General features: G+C 37.9%; 1 protein-coding gene across 1 annotated transcript; it reads right to left on the bottom strand.

Annotated features, from left to right (window-relative positions):
• Positions 1-4,465: 4,465 nt before the first annotated feature.
• IL22RA2 (interleukin 22 receptor, alpha 2) lies at positions 4,466-23,216 on the bottom strand. The gene is given in 6 exon segments (XM_006834712.1): positions 4,466-4,615; positions 7,036-7,205; positions 11,596-11,762; positions 12,573-12,584; positions 20,318-20,453; positions 23,156-23,216. Coding segments are annotated over 6 exon segments (696 nt in total).
• Positions 23,217-24,248: the final 1,032 nt, after the last annotated feature.

Here is a 24,248-nt window from a genome sequence, read left to right as displayed (position 1 = left end):
TTCTTCCTTTTTGGTTTTCTGACTCCAGATCTTTGCACATTTTGTTGTGATATTTGACTTTGTCTTCTGGAGCTGACCTTTGAATTTTTCTATTCAGCTTTTGTACCTCCTCATTGCTTCCATTTGCTTTAGTATTTCTACACTGGAGAGCAAGTTTCAGTGACTCTTCTGGCATGCATTTTGATCTTTTCCTTCTTTCTTGTCTTCTTAATCACTTTTTGGTTTCTTCCTGTATAATGTTCTTGATGTCATTCCATAAATAGTCTGGTCTTCGGTCTTTAGTGTGTAAAGTATCAAATCTGTTCTTCAGCTGATCTCTAAATTCAGGTGGGATATATTCAAGGTCATATTTTGGCTCTTATGGACTTGTTTTCATTTTCTTCAGCTTCAATTTGAATTTGCATATGAGTAATTGATGGTCTGTTCCAAAGTCTGCCCCTGGCCTTGTTTTCACTGTTGATATGGAGTTTTTCCATTGTCTCTTTCCACAGATGTAGTCAATTTGATTTCTATGTATTCCATTTGTGAGGTCCATTTGCATACTCGTCTCTGAAATTAATTCTGTCTAGAAAACTGTAAGCCAGTCACATCATTCCTTTATTGCCTCTTCACCCCTTACCCCCCCAGTTTAGATAGCCAGTGTCTAAGTTGTCCATCCCTATCAACCCTATGAACAAAGAGGATAGAATTAATCCTTGATGTGAAGATTCCTCCCCTCTCAGTTGGTATTTTCAGCACTACATCCATAAGTATAGGTCAAGTTCCTCAAATTGTAGCAATTTACACTTGCTTCCTTTATTAATATTTTTTTTTATCTTCCTCTAGTCGAGTTCTGATCTATCAAGCTATCGAAGCTAGGTTAAATGGGCACTATCTGCAAGTTTGGGTGTTCTTGTGCATCTCCCCTTACTTCATATCAGCTGGATGGTCATTTGATTTCTTGACTGCTGCTTCCATGAGTGTTGATGGTTGATCTGAGCAAAATGAAGTCATTGACAAATTCAGTCTTTGCTCCATTCATCATGATGTTGTTTATTAGTTCAGTGGTGAGGATTTTTGTTTCTTTTACATTGAGAATCAACACATACTGAAGGCTGTGGTCTTTGATCTTCATCAATAAAGATAACATTAGTGACTGCCTAAAGTCCTGCTGAATATTGTTTGTTTCTGTCCAGCTGGAGTTTAGTGTGGACTGTTAGATTCCCTCCAGTCAATTCCAAATCATACTGACCCTATATGACAAAATAGAACTATCCTATAGAATTTCCTAGGATGTAAAGTTTTATGGGAACAGATCAACAGGTCTATTCTCCCCAAAAGTGACTGGTGGGTTCAAACTTCTGACATTTTGGTTAGCAGCTGAGTGCTTAACCATGGTACCACCAGGACCCCTAATTGTGGTTTAAGAAGTCTTCTGACAAACTTAAAAACAAAATGTTTCCTTTAAAATACCTGAGTAACCAACACCTCCAAATAAAATTGAAATGACGAAACGATTTATTGAAATAGTATGGCAACATACTCTTAATATAGCGACAAATGTGCTAATTACCATTTTCATAAGTATTTTATAGTAACTTGCCTAAGCATAATGGTAAAAACAAAGCAAGATGTACAAAATGAAAGCAAACCTTGGTGCATTTAATAACTTTCATGAAGTAACAGAACTTTTCTTCATCAGCCTTGAAAACTATATTGTTGTTGCTGTTAAGTGCCATTGAGTCTGTTCCGACTCATAGTGAGTGACTCTGTCTAGGATATCCGAGGAGCGGCTGGTGAGTTTGAATTGCTGACCTTATAGTTCAAACCGATCTTGTAGTTCAGTGCTTGTCCTACAGCACCATTTCATAAATATATAAATGTAATAGGCTACACCTACCTCTCTCCAGCCACTCAGTTGCTCTTAATTTATTCCCAACTATATCATCCACCTTATCCTCCCCCAAAACAAATAGGACAAAAGGTAAACACATAAGTAAAAGTAACTGTTTTCAGTCTTTAAGTCTATGGTAAAATTTATTTTCTCTAACCATATGGGAAAGAAAAAAAAAGAATTTTGTTCACTACGTAGAATCTTAGCACCACTGGACGTTTGTTGGGGAAAATAAAGGAGTTTCCAGCAGATGGCTTGGGGCTTTAATTGGCCCTTTGTTGGCCAGTAGGATAAGCACTGGACTGCTAATCAGAAGGTCAGCAGTTCAAACCCATCAGCTGCAACTCAGAAACCCTGTACAGGGGTGCTGTGGGTCAGCACTTACAACAACATATTCTTTATCAGCATCTGCCCAACCATTTGAGTGTGTAATTTTAGTTTGAAGCCAAGTTCTCTATCTGGTTTCTCCCCTTCTTCATGTCACCAGTCACTGTCATTCACAGGAGTTCTTGTACATAGGCATTGTGAAATTGCCAATGGTAAGTGTCAGAAGTGGTGAGTGGGAATATAGCATAGATTTGGAGTTCAGGTTTCTTTTCTTCCTCCTTGCTGAAAAATGTTGTAACTAATTTGATAAATAAGTACAATTTTTCTAAGGCAATATCGAAAACAACAACAACAAAAAAACAGAACTTAATGTGCATATGGAGTCCTGGTATGGTGCTATAGGATAAGCACTGGACTGCTAACTGCAAGTTAGGCAGTGCAAATCCACCAGCTATTTTTGCTCCCATAAAGATTTACAGCCAAGGAAACCCCATACAGGGTGGCTATAAGTCAGAATCAACCTCAATGCATTTAATAATGACAACAATTTGAGTATATGTTAAATGAAGAGAAATTGAGTAGGCTAGTTTCAGTATTTCAGATAGTGCTGATAATCACAATCCAGACATTAATTCAGAGATTTAAGAATTTTATTTCAAGTGGAAAACATTAAATAAAAATGTTAAATGAGTATATCTATTTCAAATTAACTAGCTAAATAAAGATTTACAGCCGTGGAACCCCTATACAAGGCGGCTATGAGTCAGAGCCAACTCCAAGGCACTTAACCACAACAATAACATATACATACATACATACATATGCAGATATGTATGCAGTTGTATTAATTATATGTACTATAGATAATTGTTGTTGTTGTTGTGAAGTGCCATCGAGTTGGTTCTGACACATAGGGACCCAGTAGAGGGTTTCCGAGGTGCAGCTGGTGAGCTTAAACTACTGACCTTGCAGTTCAAACGGCTTTGCAGTCTGGCGCAATTTTATTCAATGTCTACTATTTAACATACACTATTTAAGTGCTGTCGAGTCGATTCCGACCCATTGGACAAGGTTTCCGAGGCTGTAAATTTTTACGGGAGCAGAAAGCCTCATCTTTCTCCCGTGGAGTGGCTGGTAGTTTCAAACTGCTGACCTTGAGGTTCGCAGCCCAATTCATAACCACTATGTTACCAGAGCTCAAATGTTGTATTACATAGACCTGCTACGGCGCTGTAGGTTAATGCACTGGACTGCAACATTGGCTTGAACCACAAAGTCCACAGTTCAAGTTCACCAGCCACTCCTTGGAAATCCTATACAGGGTCACTATGAGTCAACTCAGTGACACTTAACAACAATAACATAATCATATATTATTGTAATTGTATTATTTGATTGTATATATTACATTACCTATATAATTATATATGTTATATTCATTAATATATAATTGCATTAATTATGAGATACAATTAATATATTCAAGTAATATATAATAAAATATTGTATTAATTATGTGTAATTAATCTATGAATTATATTATGTATAATTAATATGGTGTCTTGGTGTGGTGCTATAGGATAAGCATTAGACTGCTAACTGCCAGGTTGGTGGTTCAAATATATCAACTGGTCCTAGGAAACCCTGTACAGGGTCATTATGAGTTGGGACTGACTCAATGGCACTCAACAACAACACAATTAAAATATTTATTATCTATTTTATAATTAAGATATTTAATACATTAATCCTATAAGATATGTTGTTGTTGTTAAGTGCTGTCGAGTCAATTCCAACCCATAGTGACCCTATATAGGGTTTCTGAGGAACAGCTTGTGAGCTTGAACCACTGACCTTGCAGTTCAGATGGTTTCCTATAAGATATAGTTAACATATATTAAATATATATATATATATAATGGATGCAACATTTTTGTTCAATGCCTACTATTCCTTGTTCTTAAATTTTTATTTTACTTAGAAGAAAAATTATAGATAGGAATTCAGAAATTAAGTTCTATATTTTATACAGTTCTGTATATTTAGTCTCTTTAAATTCAAATGCTTTTCTTTTGTTTTTTGTTTAAATAGAATTTATAAAGATGAAAGATAAAGGAAGAAAGAATGGATAAACAATGAAGTCTCCAAAGTATATTGTTAAACATTAAGAAAAAATAAAAATTATCTCAAATAAGACCCTTCAAAAATAAATCTTCCATCTCGGAGAGCTTTTAAGCTGCACGCTGGGGAGCAGCTAACTCTGCTTCACAGAATTTCCACGCATCTCTTTTGACTTCTCTGACTTCTTCTGTCTAACAGGGGCTGATATATTTCAGCCACTACGCAGTATCCTGTGTGAAGTGTTTGAGCTTCAATTTCAACAACTCTGTCAGCTCCTTCGTCAACCTTTTGCTCCTAAACACAAGGAATAAAAATCTGAGAATAAATGCTTTCAGTAAGTCATTGATTTGCTCGAATTTTGATAAAACTAATAAGCTGTACATGGATAATTAGTAGTGGTATATGAGTATTTGGTATTCTAAGTTTGGGGTTCCTTCCTACATCCAACCTCCTGCTCCTGAGCCCCCTTTAATAGTCTGGTGAAAGGACAGCAGGCACTTGTTATAAATTGAATTGTTCCACCCGAAAATATGTGCTATAAATCCTAACCACAATACTTATAGGGTTTCTATGACTTTATAGCACAATATGTAGATGACACAACCTTGCTTGTTGAAATCAAAGAGGACTAAAATGCTAACTGATGAAGATCAAAGACTGCAGTCTAAGGTAACATTATATAGCTTCTTCTTGATCACTGTTGGTTGAACCAGGGCCAATCAGAATTTGTCTTTCAAGAATTTGAACTGAGCAGAATAAACTTGTAGAGATAACCATGGACACTGAGCAATGTGTCACACAGTGACAGAAAGTCAGAGAGACTAAGAGGAATTTACTTCTCCTTTTCCCTTGTTTAGTCACTACAAAGCCTGGCTTCATTTCCTGCTTCTGTTAATCCATGAGATCACTACCTATTGCTTTATAAACTCTTCCTCTCCCCTCCTCTTTTTTTTTTTTTTTTTTTTTATTAACACTCATACGAGATCAATTGCTGTGACTGGAGTAGAGCCCATTCTGCTATGCTACCTCTTGAAAAGGTTGATTGCTGATCAATACTTTTTGATACAGTTACTTTGTGCATTCCTTTCTCTTTTTTTTTTTTTTTTAAATTGGAACTTGTTTGAATGGATTTCTGTTCCTTTCAACCAAAGGAATCTTTTTTAGTTGGACAACAAAAAGGGAATATTCAATGAATCATCACACTAAGATAAAGGCACTGACAGTGGTATAGAATATCAGAGGGAAGTTAGTACAATATTAGGCTGTAATCCAAAAGTTACAATAAAATAAGTGTATGAAGTCCATAAAAATATTTGTGGCAGTCTGATGGAATTGATTAAATGTTGTTGATACCAAGCTTGAGATATCCAGGGAAAACCACTCAGAGAAGGCACGCATACACACTTGCCCCCAGGCAAAAACCAAACTATTTGTCATCTGGTTAATTTCAACTCATGGTAATCCCATGAGTGTTAGACTAGAACTGTGTGCCTCTTAGGGTTTTCCAAGCAACTCGATAAATTAAGCACAGGACTGCTACCCGAAAGTTTGGTGATTCAAACCCACCAGTCTCTCCTCAGAAACCCTACACAGGGTACACTATAAGTTGGAACCGACTCAAGACACTCATCAACAACAACAGCTAGGGATTTCAAGGCTCTGGACCTTTTTTTTTTCCTAAGGCACCATTGTGTGGGTTTAATCTGGTGATCTTTTGGTTTGTAGTTTAACACTTAGCTGATTGTACCACCTAGGAACTCTGATGGTCAGGTTGCAAGTTGACTTGACAGGGCCATGGGTCTCCATGGTTTGACAGTTAAGATGTAGTTTGGCAGTTATGCAATGATGTAGCCATCTCCCATGATGAAAGCTAATATAATGTAATCACCTCCATATTGAGCTTTGCTATGAGTAGCCAATCAGTTGAAAGGGAATTTGGGGTGTGGCCTATATCTAATGTACAAGGGAGTTTCAAAAGGTTCATGGAAAACTTCCACTATCTATTAATTCCACTATCTATTTTTCTAGGAACATTTTGAAGCCCCCTCATACATGGATGTTCTGCCAAAGCTCTCTGGCCTTTTGCTTTATCTGGATCCTGACTCTGGCTTATCATGATCTGACCTTTGGTTCTTAAGACTTGAGTCAGTGGTCTGCCAATATTGCCTGCCAATGTTGGGGTTCATTAACCTCCACAGTCTGGGGGCCAGCACGCTGCCATCCTACTTATCATTGTTGAGTTCATCACACGCTGCAGCTATGTGAGTCAAGAGAAGCCTTCAGATCCACAGACTTGGGGCTTAACCAGTTTCCACAATTTCATGAGCCGTGCCTTTAAAATAAATCCCTCTCTCTCGGAATATGTGTGTGTGTGTGTGCACACACAAGGGGACTTCAGAAAGTTCTTAGAAAAATTCCATTATTTTTTAGTTACATTTTTTCTCAAACTTTTTGAAGCCCCCTGGTATAAACTTCACTGGTTTTGCTTCTCCAGAGAACCAAGCCTAATATGGGCTCCCACACACATACGCATGCACACACAACTTTTGAAGATGATACTTATACTAATTAATATTTTATAAATAATAATGAAAGAGAGAAGAGTTTTAAAAATGAAAAAAGAGAGATAAAGTAGCAATCAAGAGATACACTATATAGCTAAAATGTTAGTTAAATAAAAGAAAAATATCAAACATTTATTTATCTGAACTCACCTTTTTTAGTGAATTGTTAATTATAAACACCCTGTATACTAATTTATAGTAATTTTCCATTGATATATTTTTTCCTTTTTGGTCTCTGTATGGTGAATTTGGAGCACAGAGACTGACCAACAAAGATCCATCAAGTTGCGTTATATTTATGGCAGGAGGGTTTATTTTAGCTGATGAAAGAATAGGAAATTTTGACAAATTTAAAAAATGTAATTATTGCACATAGCTACTTTACGCATAATGACAAATCATTATTAAATAAAGAGATTTGCACACCAAAAACTTATGAAGAGATATCTCTGACACCTAACAACATAAATTCATAAATAGGTGATAAGTTTTTCTGATGATAATGTTATATTCATCAAGATTGATATTTTCCTCTGGAAGAAATCGAAACTCCTGTACATAACATTCTGTAATGTAATTCTACCTCCCCATTCCTACCTCTTTTCATGACCCCTCTTGTCTACATTTCTTCACTATATTGCTATTAGTTTCCCTCAAGTCAGTTCATAGGACCCTATGCACAATGGCACAAAATGCATCATCCTGTGATTGGTTGGGGATCTGATTATTGGCTGAGTTTTTTGGAAGTAGATCTCCAAGCCTTTCTTCCTAGACTGCCTTAGTCTGAAAGCTCCCTTGACACTTGTTCAGCATCATAGCAACACGCAAACCTCCAATGTCAGAAGGGTGGTGGCTACACAGGAGGTCCATGGGCCAGGAATCAAAACCAGTCTCTCTCCTGGAAGACAAGAATTCTGTCACAGAATCATCCCTGCCCTTCTTCTTCACTGCAGCAGCTCTCTTTAGTCCCTTGTATCTGCCATGCTTCCTACTCCTTCCTCCTACCTCTGCAAGTGTTTCCCTCACTTGGAACGCTCTCTTCTTCCTTCTCTGTCTAGTCAACTCCAACTCATCCTTGGCTATCAGCTCAAGGACCATTTCCTTTTCCTGACGTTCCTGATTACGTTCATCTTTGACCAGGTTCTCATAAACCCTGTGGTTTTGTACCACTTGTCACAGCTATCATTTTATGCTTGGTTGTGAGATTATTTCCTTAATATTTTTCTTCCCCATTAAAATGAAAGCTCTCTGTAGAAAGACTCCTTTGGGCCTCCTCAGCTTCCTTTTTTATCCCCAGGCAGGATGTAGAGCATTGCATGCGACACATGTACTTTAGGAATACTTGTGGAAGGATTATTTAATCAGATTGTAGTCCATTCTATTGGAAAATCGGGTCTATTCCAAAACCTCACATCTGTTTTTAATCCCCACAATTGTGGGATTAGATAATGCTGAACTTTTTCTGAGTCTCAATGCTATTTTTAATTTAAGGATTTTTGTTTTTTATAATTGTGCTTTGACTCTAGATAGACACCAAGAGCATCATTGTAATCCCAAACTAGTTCATTTATGATCACACCCTGTTGCTCAAGAACAGGTTTCAGTAGAGTCAGTAGATCTAGTTGGCTCATTAGGCCCTTATCACAGACTCTAGGAACATGCCCACTGGGCAGGATTCTTCACAATTACATAGTTCTAACATAAACTCTTTTGTAAACTGGGTTTCTTACTCTTCTACCTGCAAGGTCATTGCATAAAAAGGCATTCTAAAGAGCATTTCCTAAGGTTTTTCTTTTTAATTTTATGTTTAAATGGGGATGAACTTAAAGAAAGAAAACAAACCCTTCTTAATGAAGCAATATCCACATATAAGTAGAGCTAGCCAACATCTCCCTCATTGGCGATTCTTACCTGACTAATTTAATGGTTGTTGTTGTTATGTGCTGTGGAATCGGTTCTGACTCATAGCGACCCTGTACAGGGTTTCCGAGGCTGTAAATCTTTATGGGAGCAGAAAGCCTTATCTCTCTCCCATGGAACATCTGGTAGTTTCAAACTGCTGACCCTGAGGTTAGCAGCCTGATTAAGAGCACACTGAAAAATGACTTTGAGAAATAAAATTGAACTTGACTACATTTCTAAGTTTGAATATAGTAAACATGTTGTTATATTTGTGTGCCGTTGAGTCGGTTCTGACTCATGGCCACCCTGTATAGGGTTTCTGAGGAGCAACTGGTGAGCTAGAACCACAGACCTTGCAGTTAAAGCAGGCTTTGCAGTTCAGTGCATTAACCCACAGCGCCAGACAGTATTCCACAAATTCTCCTCACCAATGTGCACTGATTTAGTCATTTAACTTTCTTTTCCTTCATTAAAGAATTGTTGGTCGAATGTATTGGGTGTAAATCCAGATAAAATTATTCCAAGAAACCCTGTGCTTAATACCATATATTGATTTGCTCAACATCCATTCCACACTCTTGATAGTTGAAGAGATGAAGAAACTAAAAATAACTTTTTCTGAATTCCATTGCATCTAGCATTTGAGGATGGACCCAGTTAGTTTGAACCTAATTGAACATTCCACTGGGGTGAGATTTGGAAGGCATGTGAGACATTAATGCTACAAGTTTATTCTCTGAATCTTCCTTTTTATCCTTCTCCTCCAGGTCACTGCAAATAGGAGACAGGAAATAGAGACCTTTGGACAATAATGGACCCTGATTCTAAGAAGATGATAATCTCCTTAAGGCCTCAGAATGCTACAGGATAAGTGCTCAACCTCAAGGTTGGCTTGAACTGCAAGGTTGGCAGTTCAAGCTCACCAGTCACTCCTTGAAAACCCTATACAGGGTCTCTATGAGTTGGAACTGACTTGATGACACTTAACAACAATAACATCCAATAGTTGAACTCCTGGTGTGGCACTGTGGCATCAGCATTGGACTGCAAACCACAAGGTTGGCAGTTCAAACTCACCAGTTGCTCCTTGGAAACCCTATGTAGAGTAGCTATGAGTTGGAACTGACTTGATGGCACTTAACAACAACAATACAATAATTAGAAGTACCAGAATAGTTTTCTTTCACTTGACTTTTATTGTTGTCCTGGGTCTCTGTCATATATAGTCTAAGGGTCCTTTGTCCTCACATCATGAAATAACATGTTGGTCCACTAAATTGATCACATGATGTTGATTGAATCTAGTGTGGCTAAAGTGCTAGGTATTGAAGATGGTTTAGTAGGATATATGTAAACATATGCTATAGTTAAATGTCATTAAACTTCAGATGGTCCACATATCTGAGGTTTGTTGAGACAATTCCTCTGAAGTAAAAGACAAGTTGCCTCACTCTGCACTTCTACAGCTAGGATTCCTTGACCTTGTTGGGAACATTATTGGCTACCCACTTCCATAAGACTTTGAGTGGACCAAGAGTAAGAGACATCTCTCCCAGCTTATCCAGGCTGCAATCAAGCAGCTGTATCACTTGCCATTGATGACCAACATGATGATATAATGATACTCAAAATGTCTGTGGCAGATTAAAATAGTATATGGAGACTGTGACAACCTCAGATCACAGGTCCCTGGAATTTTAGAACAAAATGATTTCCTCTTTAGCAAAGTACTACTCTTATTCTGAGAAACAGCACCAGATTTCCTTGTAACTGGGCTCTGGTAAAAACTGGACACCAGACCTTGAGATATCGAAGAACCATGCAATTTGAGTTTTCCACTATGAACTTGGTATCAGATGGTACACCAAGTCATAAAATGCACAGCAACATGACAACATTAATCAGTAGTAGATTATATAAGTGAAGTCTCTAGCACATTTTAACATTGAAGTAAGTTGCAAAAGTAGGTGGCTTATCCTTCAGTGTGCCTCACCACCTCTTCCTACCCTACAGTTATGGTCTCTTGAGAAGTTCCCTAGGACCAATTAGTAAACATGATTCCCAGAAACTGGCACCAGTGAGAAGTGGACTACTGTAATGTTGTGCACTACGCCAATGGTGGTAGTTCTGGAAAGCATCTGGATCTAGACTGTACTAAGATGGAGAATGTAAATATGTCTGTGTCCATGTGACTGCACAACAAAAGGCATCAACTAAAGATGCTCTCAAAAATCTAGGTGCACACAGTGATAGCTTCTTTCCCCAATAGCTCATAGTTGCTTGATGGGCTCAGGAACAAAATGACTGTGAAGGGGATGGAGGTTAGATGTAGACTCAACAATATGTACTTCTTCCTACTGTGGTCAGTCCAGCTTCTCAGTAAGGATGTCCAATGCTGAGCCCCTAGTATTGTGTCATACCATAGCGGGTCTTATACATTTGTGTGTGGTCATTTTCAGTCAAGAGGAAAAGAAAATACTAGGATAGATATTTTTCTGTTTATAGATTTGCATATACATTTATCACAGCCCTTCTTCCAAACAACAACAACAAAACCAATGAGCGCTGTAGAATCGATTCTAACTCGTGGTATCCCCATGTTTGACAGAGTAGACTTGCTCCATGAGGTTATCTTGTCTGCAATCTTTAGGGAAGCAGATCACCAGGCCTTTCTTTGTCAGTGCTGCTGAGTGGATTTGAACCACCAACCTTTAAGTTAGTGGAGAGAGCAATAGGCAACAGGTCATGTTCTATGAGGGCTTTTGAACTTCAAGAAGAGCAAGTGCATGGAAACTCCACGGAACTCACTTTCCCACCAGGGAATGAACCGTGGGGTCATGCTACAGCTGGAGTGGGTCTTAGATGCAGTTGCTTTAACTCTCCCATAATACGGTTCTTGAATGCCTACAGTTTCATTGGTAAGGTCACAAAAGAGTTCCTGAATACCCCAGCAGTCCTCTTTCTTTGTCCAATGTCTATAGGAGAAAAGAGGAAAATGTGAGCTTATTTTTTCCATTGAAGAAATCATCAACTTTTCCCCCATGTATTAGTACAAGGGTAAGGAACCATGGTGGTGTACTGGGTTACACATGGGCTATTAACCACAAGGTCAGCAGTTCTAATCCAATAGCCATTCCACAGGAGAAAGAGGAAGCTTTCTGCTCCCATGAAGATTTACAGCCTTGAAAACCCTATACAAGGTCACGATGAATGAGAACCAACTCCATGGCATACAACAAGTCAAAAAACATTGCTACAAAATTATAGAAGTTTTTATTAGACAAAGATTAAAAAATTTGAAGCTATTGTTTCTTGACATATCCTATATCTAGGTCTATATACTTCTATAAGCAGTATTTCCATCACTGTAACCCTTCCCAGAAGAATTTTTCATTCTTTAATTTAAATGTCAAAATGGTAGTTTTTGTATCCTAACCCACTGCCATCAGGTCAATTCTGACTCATTGCAACCCAGACTAGAATGAATGGAACAGAATTCTCCTTATGGCAGCCAAGACCGTAAATATTCACAGGGTTGTCTTTCTTCCATTGGGATTTGGCATTCAGGAGGGACTCAAATTATGTTCCTTTTAAATGTTCTTTAAAATTTTGGAACAAAAATAATACTGAAGATGGAAGATCAGGGTTGTATGGTGGATGGGGAAAGTCTTTCCAATGAAATTCTCATAGGATAGCCTTTACTACCCTCAAAGAATGAGCAGGTATATTGTTGTAGTGGAAAGAACATCGCTTTGGAATACAAAAACAAAACATGGTTCATAAACTTCTGACCACTACTCATCTGTCAATTTGTCATACCTCTGTGACTTGTGTGTTACTGTAATGTTGGAAGCTATGCCACCAGTATTTAAATACCAGCAGGAATACCCATGGAAGACAGGTTTCAGTGGAGCTTCCTGATTAAAGCAGACTAGGAAGAAGGAGAGTGAGTGGATTACTTCTGAATTGTTAACTACTGAAAACCTTAGAATAACAGCGAAAGCTTATCAGATATTTCACTGCTGCAGATGAGCCCCTCAGGTCAGGAAACACTCAAAATATGATTGAGGAAGAGCTTCCTCCTCCAAGTAGAGTTAACCTTAATGACGTGAAAGGAGCAAAACTTTTGAGACTTCCATTTCTTTATGGGCCATACCTCAAAATGTGAAGAAACAGCTGCAAACATCCATTATAAACATAATCATAACCCAGAATGTACGAAGTATGAATCTAGGAAAACTGAAAATCATAAAAAATGGTATGGAATGGATAAAGATCAGTTCCTGGGCATCAATAAGCTGAAATGGATGGATACTGGCTACTTTGAATTAGACAATCATATGGTTTACTATTCTGGGAATGACAAACTGAAGAGGAAAGGCATGTCAAAAAGAACATTTCAAGAATTATCTTGAAGTATAATGCTGTGATAGAATAATAATCAATGTGCCTACAAGAATACCACTATTCTAATTTATGCATCAAACACTAAAGCCAATAATAATAAAATTAAAAAATTCTACCAGGCTCTTCAGTCTGAAGTTGATCAAACATGTAATCAAGATGCACTGATAATTACTGGTGATTGGAATGTGAAAGTTGAAAACAAAGAGGAAAGATTGGTAGTTGGAAGATATGGCTCCAGCGATAGAAATGATACTAGAGATTACATGATAGAATTTTGCAAGACCAACAACTTATTCATTGCAAATACCTTTTATCAATAACATTAAAAAGGGGACGATACATGTGTACCATATCAGATGGAATACACAGGAATCAAATTGACTACATCTGTGGGAATAAACAGGTAGAAAAACTCATCATCAGCCAAAACAAGATCAAGGGAAGACTACAAAATATACCATTAATTGCTCATATTCAAGTTAAGGCTGAATCTGAAAAAAATAAAACAAGTCCACAAGAGCCAAAATATGACCTTGAATATATCCCACCTGAATTTAGAGACCATTTCAAGAACAGATCTGATGCATTAGACACTAATGACCAGGAGAGCTATGGGATGACATCTAGAACATCATCCATGAAAAAAGCAAAAAGTCATTAAAAAGAGAGATAAGAAAGAAAAGACCAAAATGGATGTCAGAGAGACTCTGAAACTTGCTCTTGAGAGTAGAGAAGCTAAAACAACTGGAAGAAATGAAGAAGTAAAAGAGCTGAACAGAATATGTCAAAGGGCAGTTCAAGAAGACAGAATCAAGTATTATAATAAAATGTGCAAAGATCTGGAATTAGAAAACCAAAAGGGAAGAATGCACTTAGCATTTCTGAAGTTGAAAGAACCGAAGAAAAAATTCAAGCCTTGGATTACAATACTGAAGGATTCTATGGGCAAAATATTGAATGGTGCAGGTAGCAATGAGAGAAGATGGAAGGAATATACTGTACCAAAAAGAATTGGCCAATGCTCAACCATTTCAAGAGGCACCACATAATCAAGAACTGATGGTACTGAAGGAAAAACTCCACACTGAAGGCATTGATTTACACCAAAGCTCCAGAAATTGATGGAGTACCAATTGAAATGCTTCAACTGGGTTGTTCATGCCAAGAAATTTGGCCCTCATTTGTTCATGCCAAGAAATTTGGAAGAGAGCTACCTGACCAACTGATTGGAAAAGACTCATATTTGTGGCCATTCCAAAGAAAGGTGACACAATGGAATGTGGAAATCATTGAACAATATAATTAATATCACATATGAGTAAAATTTTGTTAAAGATTATTCAAATATGATTGCAAATGCCAGAAATTCAAGCCAGATTCAGAAGAGGATATGGAACTAGGGACATCATTGTTGACATCAGATGGATCTTGGCTAAGAGCAGAAAATACCAGAAGGATTGTTTATATGTGCTTTATTGACTATGCAAAGTCATTAAACTCTGCAGATCATAACAAATTATAGAAAACATTGTGTATTCCAGATCACTTAATTGTGCTCATGAAGCATCTGTACATAGACCAAGAGGCAACTGTTCAAACAGAACAAGGGGATACTGAATGGTTTAAAATTAGGAAAGGTGTGTACCAGGGTTATATCCTTTTGTCATACTTATTCAATCTATACGTTGAGCAAATAATAAAAGAAGATGGATTGTATGAAGAAGAATGTGACATCAGGATTGAAGGAAGACTTATTAACAACTTGCGATATGCAGATTATACATCCTTGCATTCTGAAAAGGAAGAGGACTTGAAATACTTACTAATGAAAATCAAAGACTACAGTCTTTGGTATGTATTGCAACTCAATGTAAAGAAACCAAAAATCATCACAACTGGACTAATAAAATCATGATAAATGGATAAAAGACAGGTGTTGTCAAATACTTCATTTTGCATGGATCCACAATCAACAACACTCATGGAAGCAACAGTCAAGAAATCAAACTATGTATTGCATTAGGCACATCTACTGCAAAAGAGGTCTTTAAAACATTCAAGAATAAACATGCCAGTTTAGGGACTAAGGTTCACTAACCCAAGCTATGAAATTTTCATTCACGTGATATGCATGTCAAAGTTGGACAATGAATAAGGAAGATCAGAGAATAATCAATATATTTGAATTATGATGCTGGGGAAGAATATTGAAAGTCTCATGGACTGCCAGAAAAAAGATTAAATCTGGCTTGGAAGAAGTACAACCAAATTGCTCTTTAGATGCATGAATGGTGAGAATTTGTCTCATGTACTTTGAATATGTTGTCAGGAGTGATCCATCCCTGGAGAAGGACGTCATGCTTGAAAAGTGGAGGGGCAGTGATAAAAAGGAAGACCCCAAACAAGATGGATTGATGCTAGTGTAGTAATAATGGGCTTCAACATAACAGCAATTGTGAGCATGACACAGGACCGGGGAGTGTTACATTCTGTTGTGCCTAGAATCACTATGCGTGCAATCTGACTTGAAGGCACCTAACAACACCACCAACAGAAACTTCTGAGCTGACCTCTCTGTCTTAATTTAAACTTGTTTATAAGGTTCCCCAGAAGTCGCTAATTTGATTGGCCTTTGTTTTTGGCAAGTCACATTAAGGAGTCTATTACTGACAGAACTAGTCTGCAGCCATTCATTGATCATAGACATGTTTAAACACATTTTGTTGGGAATAAACTAGTTTGTGAATGAACTGGAACCACACTAGTAATTATTTTTGACTTACTCTTGTATTTAAGACTGCGTAAAACTTATCTTCTAAAATTAGTAACCCTGTGAAGACTTACAGTTACTCTTTCTTCTTTTTTTATGGATACTCTTAAATATATATATATGTAAAATTCCTTCTTGTTAACCAAAGTGCTATCTTGCTGAAAGATTAACTCAACTTTGACACCTTCTGTATTACTAATAAGGATTTTAAAAAATATTAGTGAAGAGATTCTCTTCAGGTGTACCAATAACTTCCATTTTTGAATACTAGTTCTCCACATTCTTAATGCCTTTGAAGTTCAAACTCTTTGTGGCTTTCTTTTCTTCTTAATATCTCGCTGTTGAGTCATGTGGCTGATTCCGAGAAGTTTCTGTCACTTTCATCTCCAGGGGTGCTCACTCACATCAGACAGTTGGTTGATCTCTTTATGGATTGGAGAGCAGGGGTTATGGTGGGGATTTAATTGGGAACTATTCATAACTTGGGGCTGGGAGAGAGTGAGAATAGCCCAAGAGACAAGGGAGCAAAGGTTAGCTGTAGATATATTGGTTTCAGCCTGAAACTATGGATGATGCAACTGCAAAAGAGAAAACTTGTGCTTCATTTCCTTACCAGCCACAAATCAGAACAAATAAAACAAGATGGTGGTAGAGAAAGAGAACAAGACTTTGAGGCTTTGAGAGAAAGGCTTCCCAAATTATTTGCTGAAGGACTTGAAATCTAACTTCCTAACAATATGAGGGGTCTTCAAAAAGTTTGTGGGAAAGATGGAATAAAAAGATAATGAATTTTTTTCATGAACTTTTTGAAGCACCCTCATATAAACAGAAGTATTGTTGGTGTCTTCACTCTGGAAACCATATGATGACAGTAATTCATTAAATCAGAAGATTTTGACCATAATATGGTATCTTTCTGTTTTTATTTATTAGTGAGATGTCTTTGTTAGCTGAACTTAGCTGTAATATGTGGCTTGCCTTATAATGTTATTACTGATTTTTTGTCCTTCCCTAAATAGAACAGATATTAACATGAACGGAATAGGATCCCAGTGAAAGGGTTCAAAAACATATATTTCCATGAGCTCTTGAAAATATCATATAGACAGGGATAGATCTAGGTATTCTGGGATGTGACATTTACACAAGTTTGGGTGCTCTTTAAGAAAAGAATTATTGTTCTTGTTGTTAGGTGCCATCGAGTCGGTACCAACTCATAGCGACCTTATGCACAGCAGAACAAAACACTGCCTGATCCTGGGCCAACCTCACTACTGTTGCCAAGCTTGAGTGAATCAATGCTGCCACTTGGCCAATCCATCTTGTAGGGGGTCTTCCTCTTTTTCTCTGAATCTCCACCTTACCAAACTTGATATCCTTTTCCAGCGACTGGTCCCTCCTGACAATATGTCAGAAGTATGAGAGACGAAGTTTGGCCATCCTGGCCTCCAAGGAGCGCTCTGGCTGCACTTCTTCCAAAATGGATCTATTGGCTCTTTTGGAAGCCCATGGCACTTTCAATATTCTCCTCCAATACCATAACTCAAAAGCATCAATTCTTTTATGGTCTTCCTTATTCACTGTCTAGCTTTCGCATGCACATGAGGTTACTGAAAATACCATGGCTTGGGTCAGACACACCTTAGTCCTCAAGCTGACATCTTTTCTCTTCAACACTTTAAAAAGGTCTTGTGCAGCAGATTTGCCTAATGCAATACGTCCTTTGATTTCTTGACTGCTGCTTCCGTGAGTGTTGACAGTTGATCCAAGAAGAATGAAGTCCTTGACAACTTCAATCTTTTCTCCATTGATAAGGATATTGTTTATTGGTCCAGTGGTGAGGCTTTTTGTTTTCTTTACATTGAGATATAATCCATACCAAAGGCTGTGCTCTTTGATCTTCATCAGTAAATGTTTTAAGTCCTCTTCACTTTCAGTAAGCAAGATTGTATCATCTGCATATCACAGGTTGTTAATGAATCTTCCTTCAATCCTGATGCCATGTTTTTCTTCATAGAATCCAGTTTCTCAGATTATTTCCTCAGAATACAGGTTGAATAAGTATGGTGAAGGAATACAGCCTTGTCGCATACCTTTCTTAATTTAAAACAATTCATTGTTCCCATGTTCTGTTCGAACAACTGCCTCTTGGTCCAGGTACAGATTCATCATGAGCACAATTAAGTGTTCTGAAATACTCATACTTTGCAATGTTATCTATAGCTTGTCATCATCCACACAATCAAAAGCCTTTGCATAGTCAATAAAGCACAGATAAACATCTTTCTGATATTCTCTGCTTTCAGCCAAGATCCATTGGACATCAGCAATGATATACCTCATTCAACGGCCTCTTTTGAATCTGGCTTGAATCTCTGGAAGTTCTCTGTCAATGTATGCTTGCAGCCATTTCTGTATTACCCTTAGTAAAACTTTACTTGCATGGGATATCAAAGAGATTGTTCAATGATTTCTACATTCTGTTGGGTCACCTCTCTTTGGAATGGGCACAAACACAGATCTCTTCTTATCAGTGGTCCAGATAGTTGTCTTCCAAATTTCTTGGCAGATATAAGTGATTGCCTCCTGTGCTGCCTCACTTTCTTGAAAGATTTCAATTTTTATTCCATCTATTCCTGGTGCCTTGTTCTTTGCCAATTCCTTCATTGCACCATGGATTTAGAAAAGAATTACTAGCTTAAAATTATATTAGTACTTGTATAAACATCATATCCCAGAATGCCTGGATCTATCCCTGTCTATATGGTATTTAAAAAAAAAACAACTCATAGAAATGTACATTTTTGAACTCTTTCACTGTGATCCTATTCAGTTCATGTTAATACATCCACTAACCCTTTTTCTAGAGTCCTGGTTTGGCACTGTAGGATTAAAAACTAGACCTCAAGGTCAATTTGAACTGCAAAGTAGAGGCTCAAACTCACCAGCCACTCCTAAGAAACACTATACAATTACTACTGATTTTAGACCTAATTATACTGCCCATGGTGAAGAGCAACACACCCTACTTTATTTATGTTGGAAGCCTTCTTTGCTACACTCAAATCAATTTTTGAAATGGAGACATCTTTGGTGTTAGGATTTATAAATTTTACAGAAAATATGTAGAGAAAAGCTTCAACAGTTAAAGACTGAGAAACTTCTGGAGATATTCCCTCTATTTGATATGCCTTCTAGATGTTTCTGACTCATGTCAACCCTATGTGTTCAGAGCAGAGTTGCTCTGTATGATTTTCATATTTGTGACCTTCCCAAAGCATATTGTAAGTCCTCTCTTCCAAGGAAACTCTGGGTGAGTTTGAACTGCCAACTCTTCAGATAAGAATTCCAGAGAGAGGTTAATTAATAGGAAACTCTAACCTAATATGTATACTATCCTAGAGGACTTTTAAACCAACACTGCCATATGGATAAAGTTATTGAACCAAAATTGTTATTTTGGCTCATTTCTTAAATTAGCGAAAAGTCATGGAAGCTAAACTGTAATTTCTCCTATTTATTGTTCAGCCAGGATGTCAAACTATGTCAGAGGAGCAAGAGCCTAAAACAAAAACAATCAAAAAGCAAACTAACATTACAAACCTCAGGAAATGGCTAAGTGGAAAAATTCCATTTGCAGATCAAGAGCTTTCCATTCCCAGTCTTTGATACAGGAAAAGTTTGGCAACAATCCTGTGGATTAGTTTGAAGAGGAAAGTTCAGCAACAAGTTGCAATTTGTGGGCATGCTTACAGGAGTCATTGCTTTTTTAAAAGAATGCTCTAAGAAGCAAACGTGCAAAAAATGACATTAAGAGGAAAAACATCTACTGTATACCTTTATCTTATGTTTTCCACAATTCCTCTTTGAATCATTAGTAGGTTCAACTTAATTGAGTACCTGCTGGATGCTAAACAATGGCTTCCAACATTCATTCAATAAATATGTATTGAAAGCCCAGCAGATGCCAGGCATCATTGTGAAGCCAGAGGAAGAGTCTGTAAGGTCTGTCTATTAGATCTCCCAAGGATGAAATATCTCCTCAACATCAGGTAACTTTCAGGGGAGACAAGTCACTTCTATCCCTACCTGGTGTGGTGCTGTGGATCAACACTGGACTGTGAACCACAAGGTTGGCAGTTCAAACCCATCAGCTGCTCCTTGGAAACCCTATACAGGGTCGCTATGAGTTGGAACTGACTCGATAGCAGTTAACAACAACAACAATCTTTATCTCTACTTCTCAACTCCTCTAATATGGAAAAAAGCACAGATCTTAAAATTCTATTCCATTCTTGAACACAGTATTTCAGGGACCATCTCTGCCAACTGGAAGAAGTCCAATTTACTTACATTTTGTACTGAACAAAATAGATATTGTGAGTGCCCGTAAGCACCTTCCCAGGCTGCCAGTGCAAAATGTTGTGAAAATTTCAGGACTGGAATTATACCCTCTGGGGCTTCAGAGATTCCTGGGCTGATTGAGCTTCTAAAAGAAACAAAAGCATTAAACATTCATATGTGCACTATTGCTATTAGCAGCAGTTTCCAAAGTAATACCTGCATCAGAAATCCCTGAAGTATTTGCTATAAGTGCAGATGGGGCTCAGAAATCAATATTTCGAATATTCAGGATGATGACTTCCACACACACTAAAGTTTCAGAACACTCATGCTATAAATGGAACATACAAGTGAAATCCTCCCAGCTCATTTCCTAAACTACAGAGGGAGTAAGCAGCTGTGAAAAAGCATTGTCTTTGCCTCTTCCTGGATGGCAATGGAATATAAGACTGAGATGAAAGGCCTGCAACAAGATTGCTCACTCCCCACCCTAAGAGCCTCTTTATTTCTATTACTCTGGGGCAAAATTTTACCTCTGGTTATGTTTGGCTGCAGAGCCTTAGTATAGGATACAAGGCCCACCTTCTCAAGGTTTGGCTCCATCTCTGGATCCTGCTTCTTTATCCTCCCTGACCTGATTATGCATCATTCTCCACGTTGCTTCTCAGACTGGCAACTTTGCTCTTGCTCTACCATACCAGGAAGAATCCCATCTTAGAGTCTCTGCCTTGGCTCTTTCCTTTTCCTGGAATGTTCTCTCTCTGGGTGATGCAGACTAATGTGCTTGGCTGCTAACCAAAAGCTGAGTCTACCCAGAGGCATTTCAGAATCAGCCACTGATGACCCTTCGGAACACAGTTCTACTCTGATACTCCTGGGGTCACCATAAGTTGGAGTCAACTTGATGGCAATTTTTCTGTTCTCTCTCTCTAGATTTCCCCTGGGCTTATTTCTTTGCTTCCCTCAAATCTTTGTTCAAATATCTAAGCAAACGATCTGATCTCTGATCTTTCAAGACCTTTTTTCCTTAATAAATGAAATTGTTTCCTTAGGGATTTATTTTTACCAACTAAATATTGATAGTGTTTTTTGATTGATTGATTTTGTTTTTTTGGACTTCCTTCAGTGTCTCATAGGACAGTATATACATGGAAAGAGCTGATTTCACTCACTGATATCACTACCTGAGAAATTATATTAATACACAAAAACTCCACAAGTTTTCAGGGAACAACAGGCACAACTCTAGACCTGTCAAGAATTGACTTGCTAATCTGGAGATAACTGGTTCTTTTCTGTCTACAGATTTTTTGCTTATATTTTTGTAATGACAATATCACCACCACCACCACCAATAGTCAAAACAGACTCATTATACTCCAGGCACTGTGAGGGCCTTTACTCACATTAACTCATTTAATCTGCCTGGCTCTTCATTGAGAAAGAAAGTATTGCGGACTTCTCCTTACAGACTAGAAAAGTGAGTCTTGAAGACTGTAGAGAACTTGTCAGCAGCAAATGGCGAAGCTGACCCTAGAGCTTGCCTCTGTCCTCCCACAGAAAACCAAGAGCAAAGCCTTTCCTATCACCATCACATCATCTCCTTGGCAAAAGAATCCTCAAGTCAACTACAATTTCATCTCGTTTCAGCAACATATTATTTCATTATTTTAGGGGAACTAAAACATGAGAGTTTCAGTTTAAAAAACATTTGCTGTTAATCACTTCTTTGTGGCAGCTCCTTTTTGTTGAGATGGGCTTCATCAACAAAGGAGCTAGAGAAGAAAACAGCAACTAAGGAGTTAGGACATTCCTCCTCCTTTTTCTCTCTTCTTCCTCTCCCTCCTCCTCCTTAATGGCACTATGTTTTGGTAGCACTGTAGGATAAGCACTGGGTTTAAAGCTACCAGCTGTTCTGCAGGAGAAAAATGAGGATGTCTGTTTCTGTAAAGATTTACAGTCTCAGAAACCCTAGGTAGGGTTGCTTAGAGTTGGAATGGTCATGTGTTTGGTTTGGAATTTAGCTGGTCAAAACTTTACATCTTATTTAATTCTCAACAACAACAAAATAAGGTATTTTATTATTACATTTTACCAATGGTGAAACTGGGGTTTAAAGAAGTTCCATATCTTGCCCAAGGTTACAGGATGGTTAAGATGCAGAGGCAGGACCATTAGGCAGCACTTGAATTCCTGGCGGAAAGATCTGAATTTCTTTTACATATCCATCTCCAAACAAGTATAGAGTCTTGGGAGAGTTACTCAACAAGTGTCCATCTGTAAACAGGTTTCTAAGAGCCTCGCTCAGGGAGATGCTGTGGTGTAGACGCTCTAAGCTCTTGAGTTCTTGGTGAATTGCTGCAGCAGAGTCTCACATGATGTTTACGGTCTCTACTTTGTGCACCGCTCTGAACACTTCAAAAACTTCAACTCGTTAACTCATTTACCCTCCACAGTGACCTACAACCTCCATTTTACAGATAGATAAATGGAGGCACAGGGAGGTTAAGTAAATTCTCAAGTTTACCTAGATAGTCAATGGTTTAATTGAAATTCATATTCAGGCAGTCTGGTTTAGGAGTCTATATTTGTAACCACAAAATAAATTGTAAAGGGAGAGAGAGAGATGGATGTATATTTGTTCTAAACCCACTAAATTATGTGCTCTTTAGTAGGTACCCAATAATAACCTGTGGAATTACTAAGACTGCAAATCATATCTAACCCCTGTCTTGATGATTTAATGAGAAGAGAAAGCTAAAGAGCTAAGTGCATTCTTTCTAACAGTTTCTGGATCAGATTCAGATGATAATGCTGTGAGCAAGGAAAAAGAAATCAAGTACTTACTTATTCCATCTGTCAGGAGGAAACCGATGAGGAAGCCTAGACAGCAATGTGTAGACTTCATGGTCGTGAGTGTGGCTGGCCTGACCACCAGGGTTCCCTTCAATGGCAGCTCAGAATGAAGAGGAAATGATACAATTCTAAAACCACAGTCCTCAAAGTATCTTACCACTACATAATTGTATTACTTGAGGGGAATTTTCAAAAGTATATCTATTAAAAAAACATTTACTGTAAATTACTTCTGGGTGGCAGCTTGTTTTTGTTAAGACAAAGATTCATTAGTAATTGAAAAACAAAAAAAACAAAAACGGTAAATCTGTGACAGCTCTGCTGGGCAGAAGAGCAGGAAATTGTGTAAGAGGCTGCCAGGAACCAGCTCTTGGCTGCCATGATGGTTGGTTTTGAACAAACGTGCTCCACAGTCACAGCTGTTAGGGCCCCTGGCAGAGGGTAGGCTGTCTTATTCGATTCCTTCTAGCCTCCTTTCAGGGAGCTCCCTGACTAGACTCCACGGTGTACTGAAGAAACTCCTGCTACCCCCTGGCTTTCTAAAGGGGCCACCCTATGATACTCTTTCACTTAGTGACCCCACTCACTAATGGCTCTCCCTTTTCCATTCCCACCCACAGTTTCCAGGTTTCAGTAGCAATCTGGACAAAGATTTCAACTCTTTCAAAACAAATGATTCCTTAAAAGGATGGATGTGAGAAGGACAAATACTGTGTGATCCCACTTACATGAAATGTCTAGACGAGGCAAATGAATAAAGACCAAATTTATTAGTGGTTAGCAAGGGTACGGGAGATTAAGAAAGGGAGAATCCTTGCTTAGGGTGTCACTGAGCTTCTGTTAAGGGTGAGGGAAAATATTAGAAATTGATAGGGTGATTGCTGTACACCATGGTGAGTGTAATTAAGTTCACTGAATTGTACGTGTAAAAATGTTGATGTTATAAATATTTCATTATATGAATGAAATATACACACACACATATACAAAATGAAACATTTGTATGTGTATAAGTCATACTATGAGGGGCTTTAAAAGAGAGGAAAAAATTCCTCAAACCAGGATTACTTTAGTGGGATATACT

Source organism: Chrysochloris asiatica, unplaced genomic scaffold, assembly GCF_000296735.1.
Source record: "Chrysochloris asiatica unplaced genomic scaffold, ChrAsi1.0 scaffold00013, whole genome shotgun sequence".
Classification (NCBI taxonomy): Eukaryota; Metazoa; Chordata; class Mammalia; order Afrosoricida; family Chrysochloridae; genus Chrysochloris; species Chrysochloris asiatica.
The sequence above is the reverse complement of the archived record's forward strand: the minus strand, read 5'-3'. Positions and strand labels throughout refer to the sequence as shown.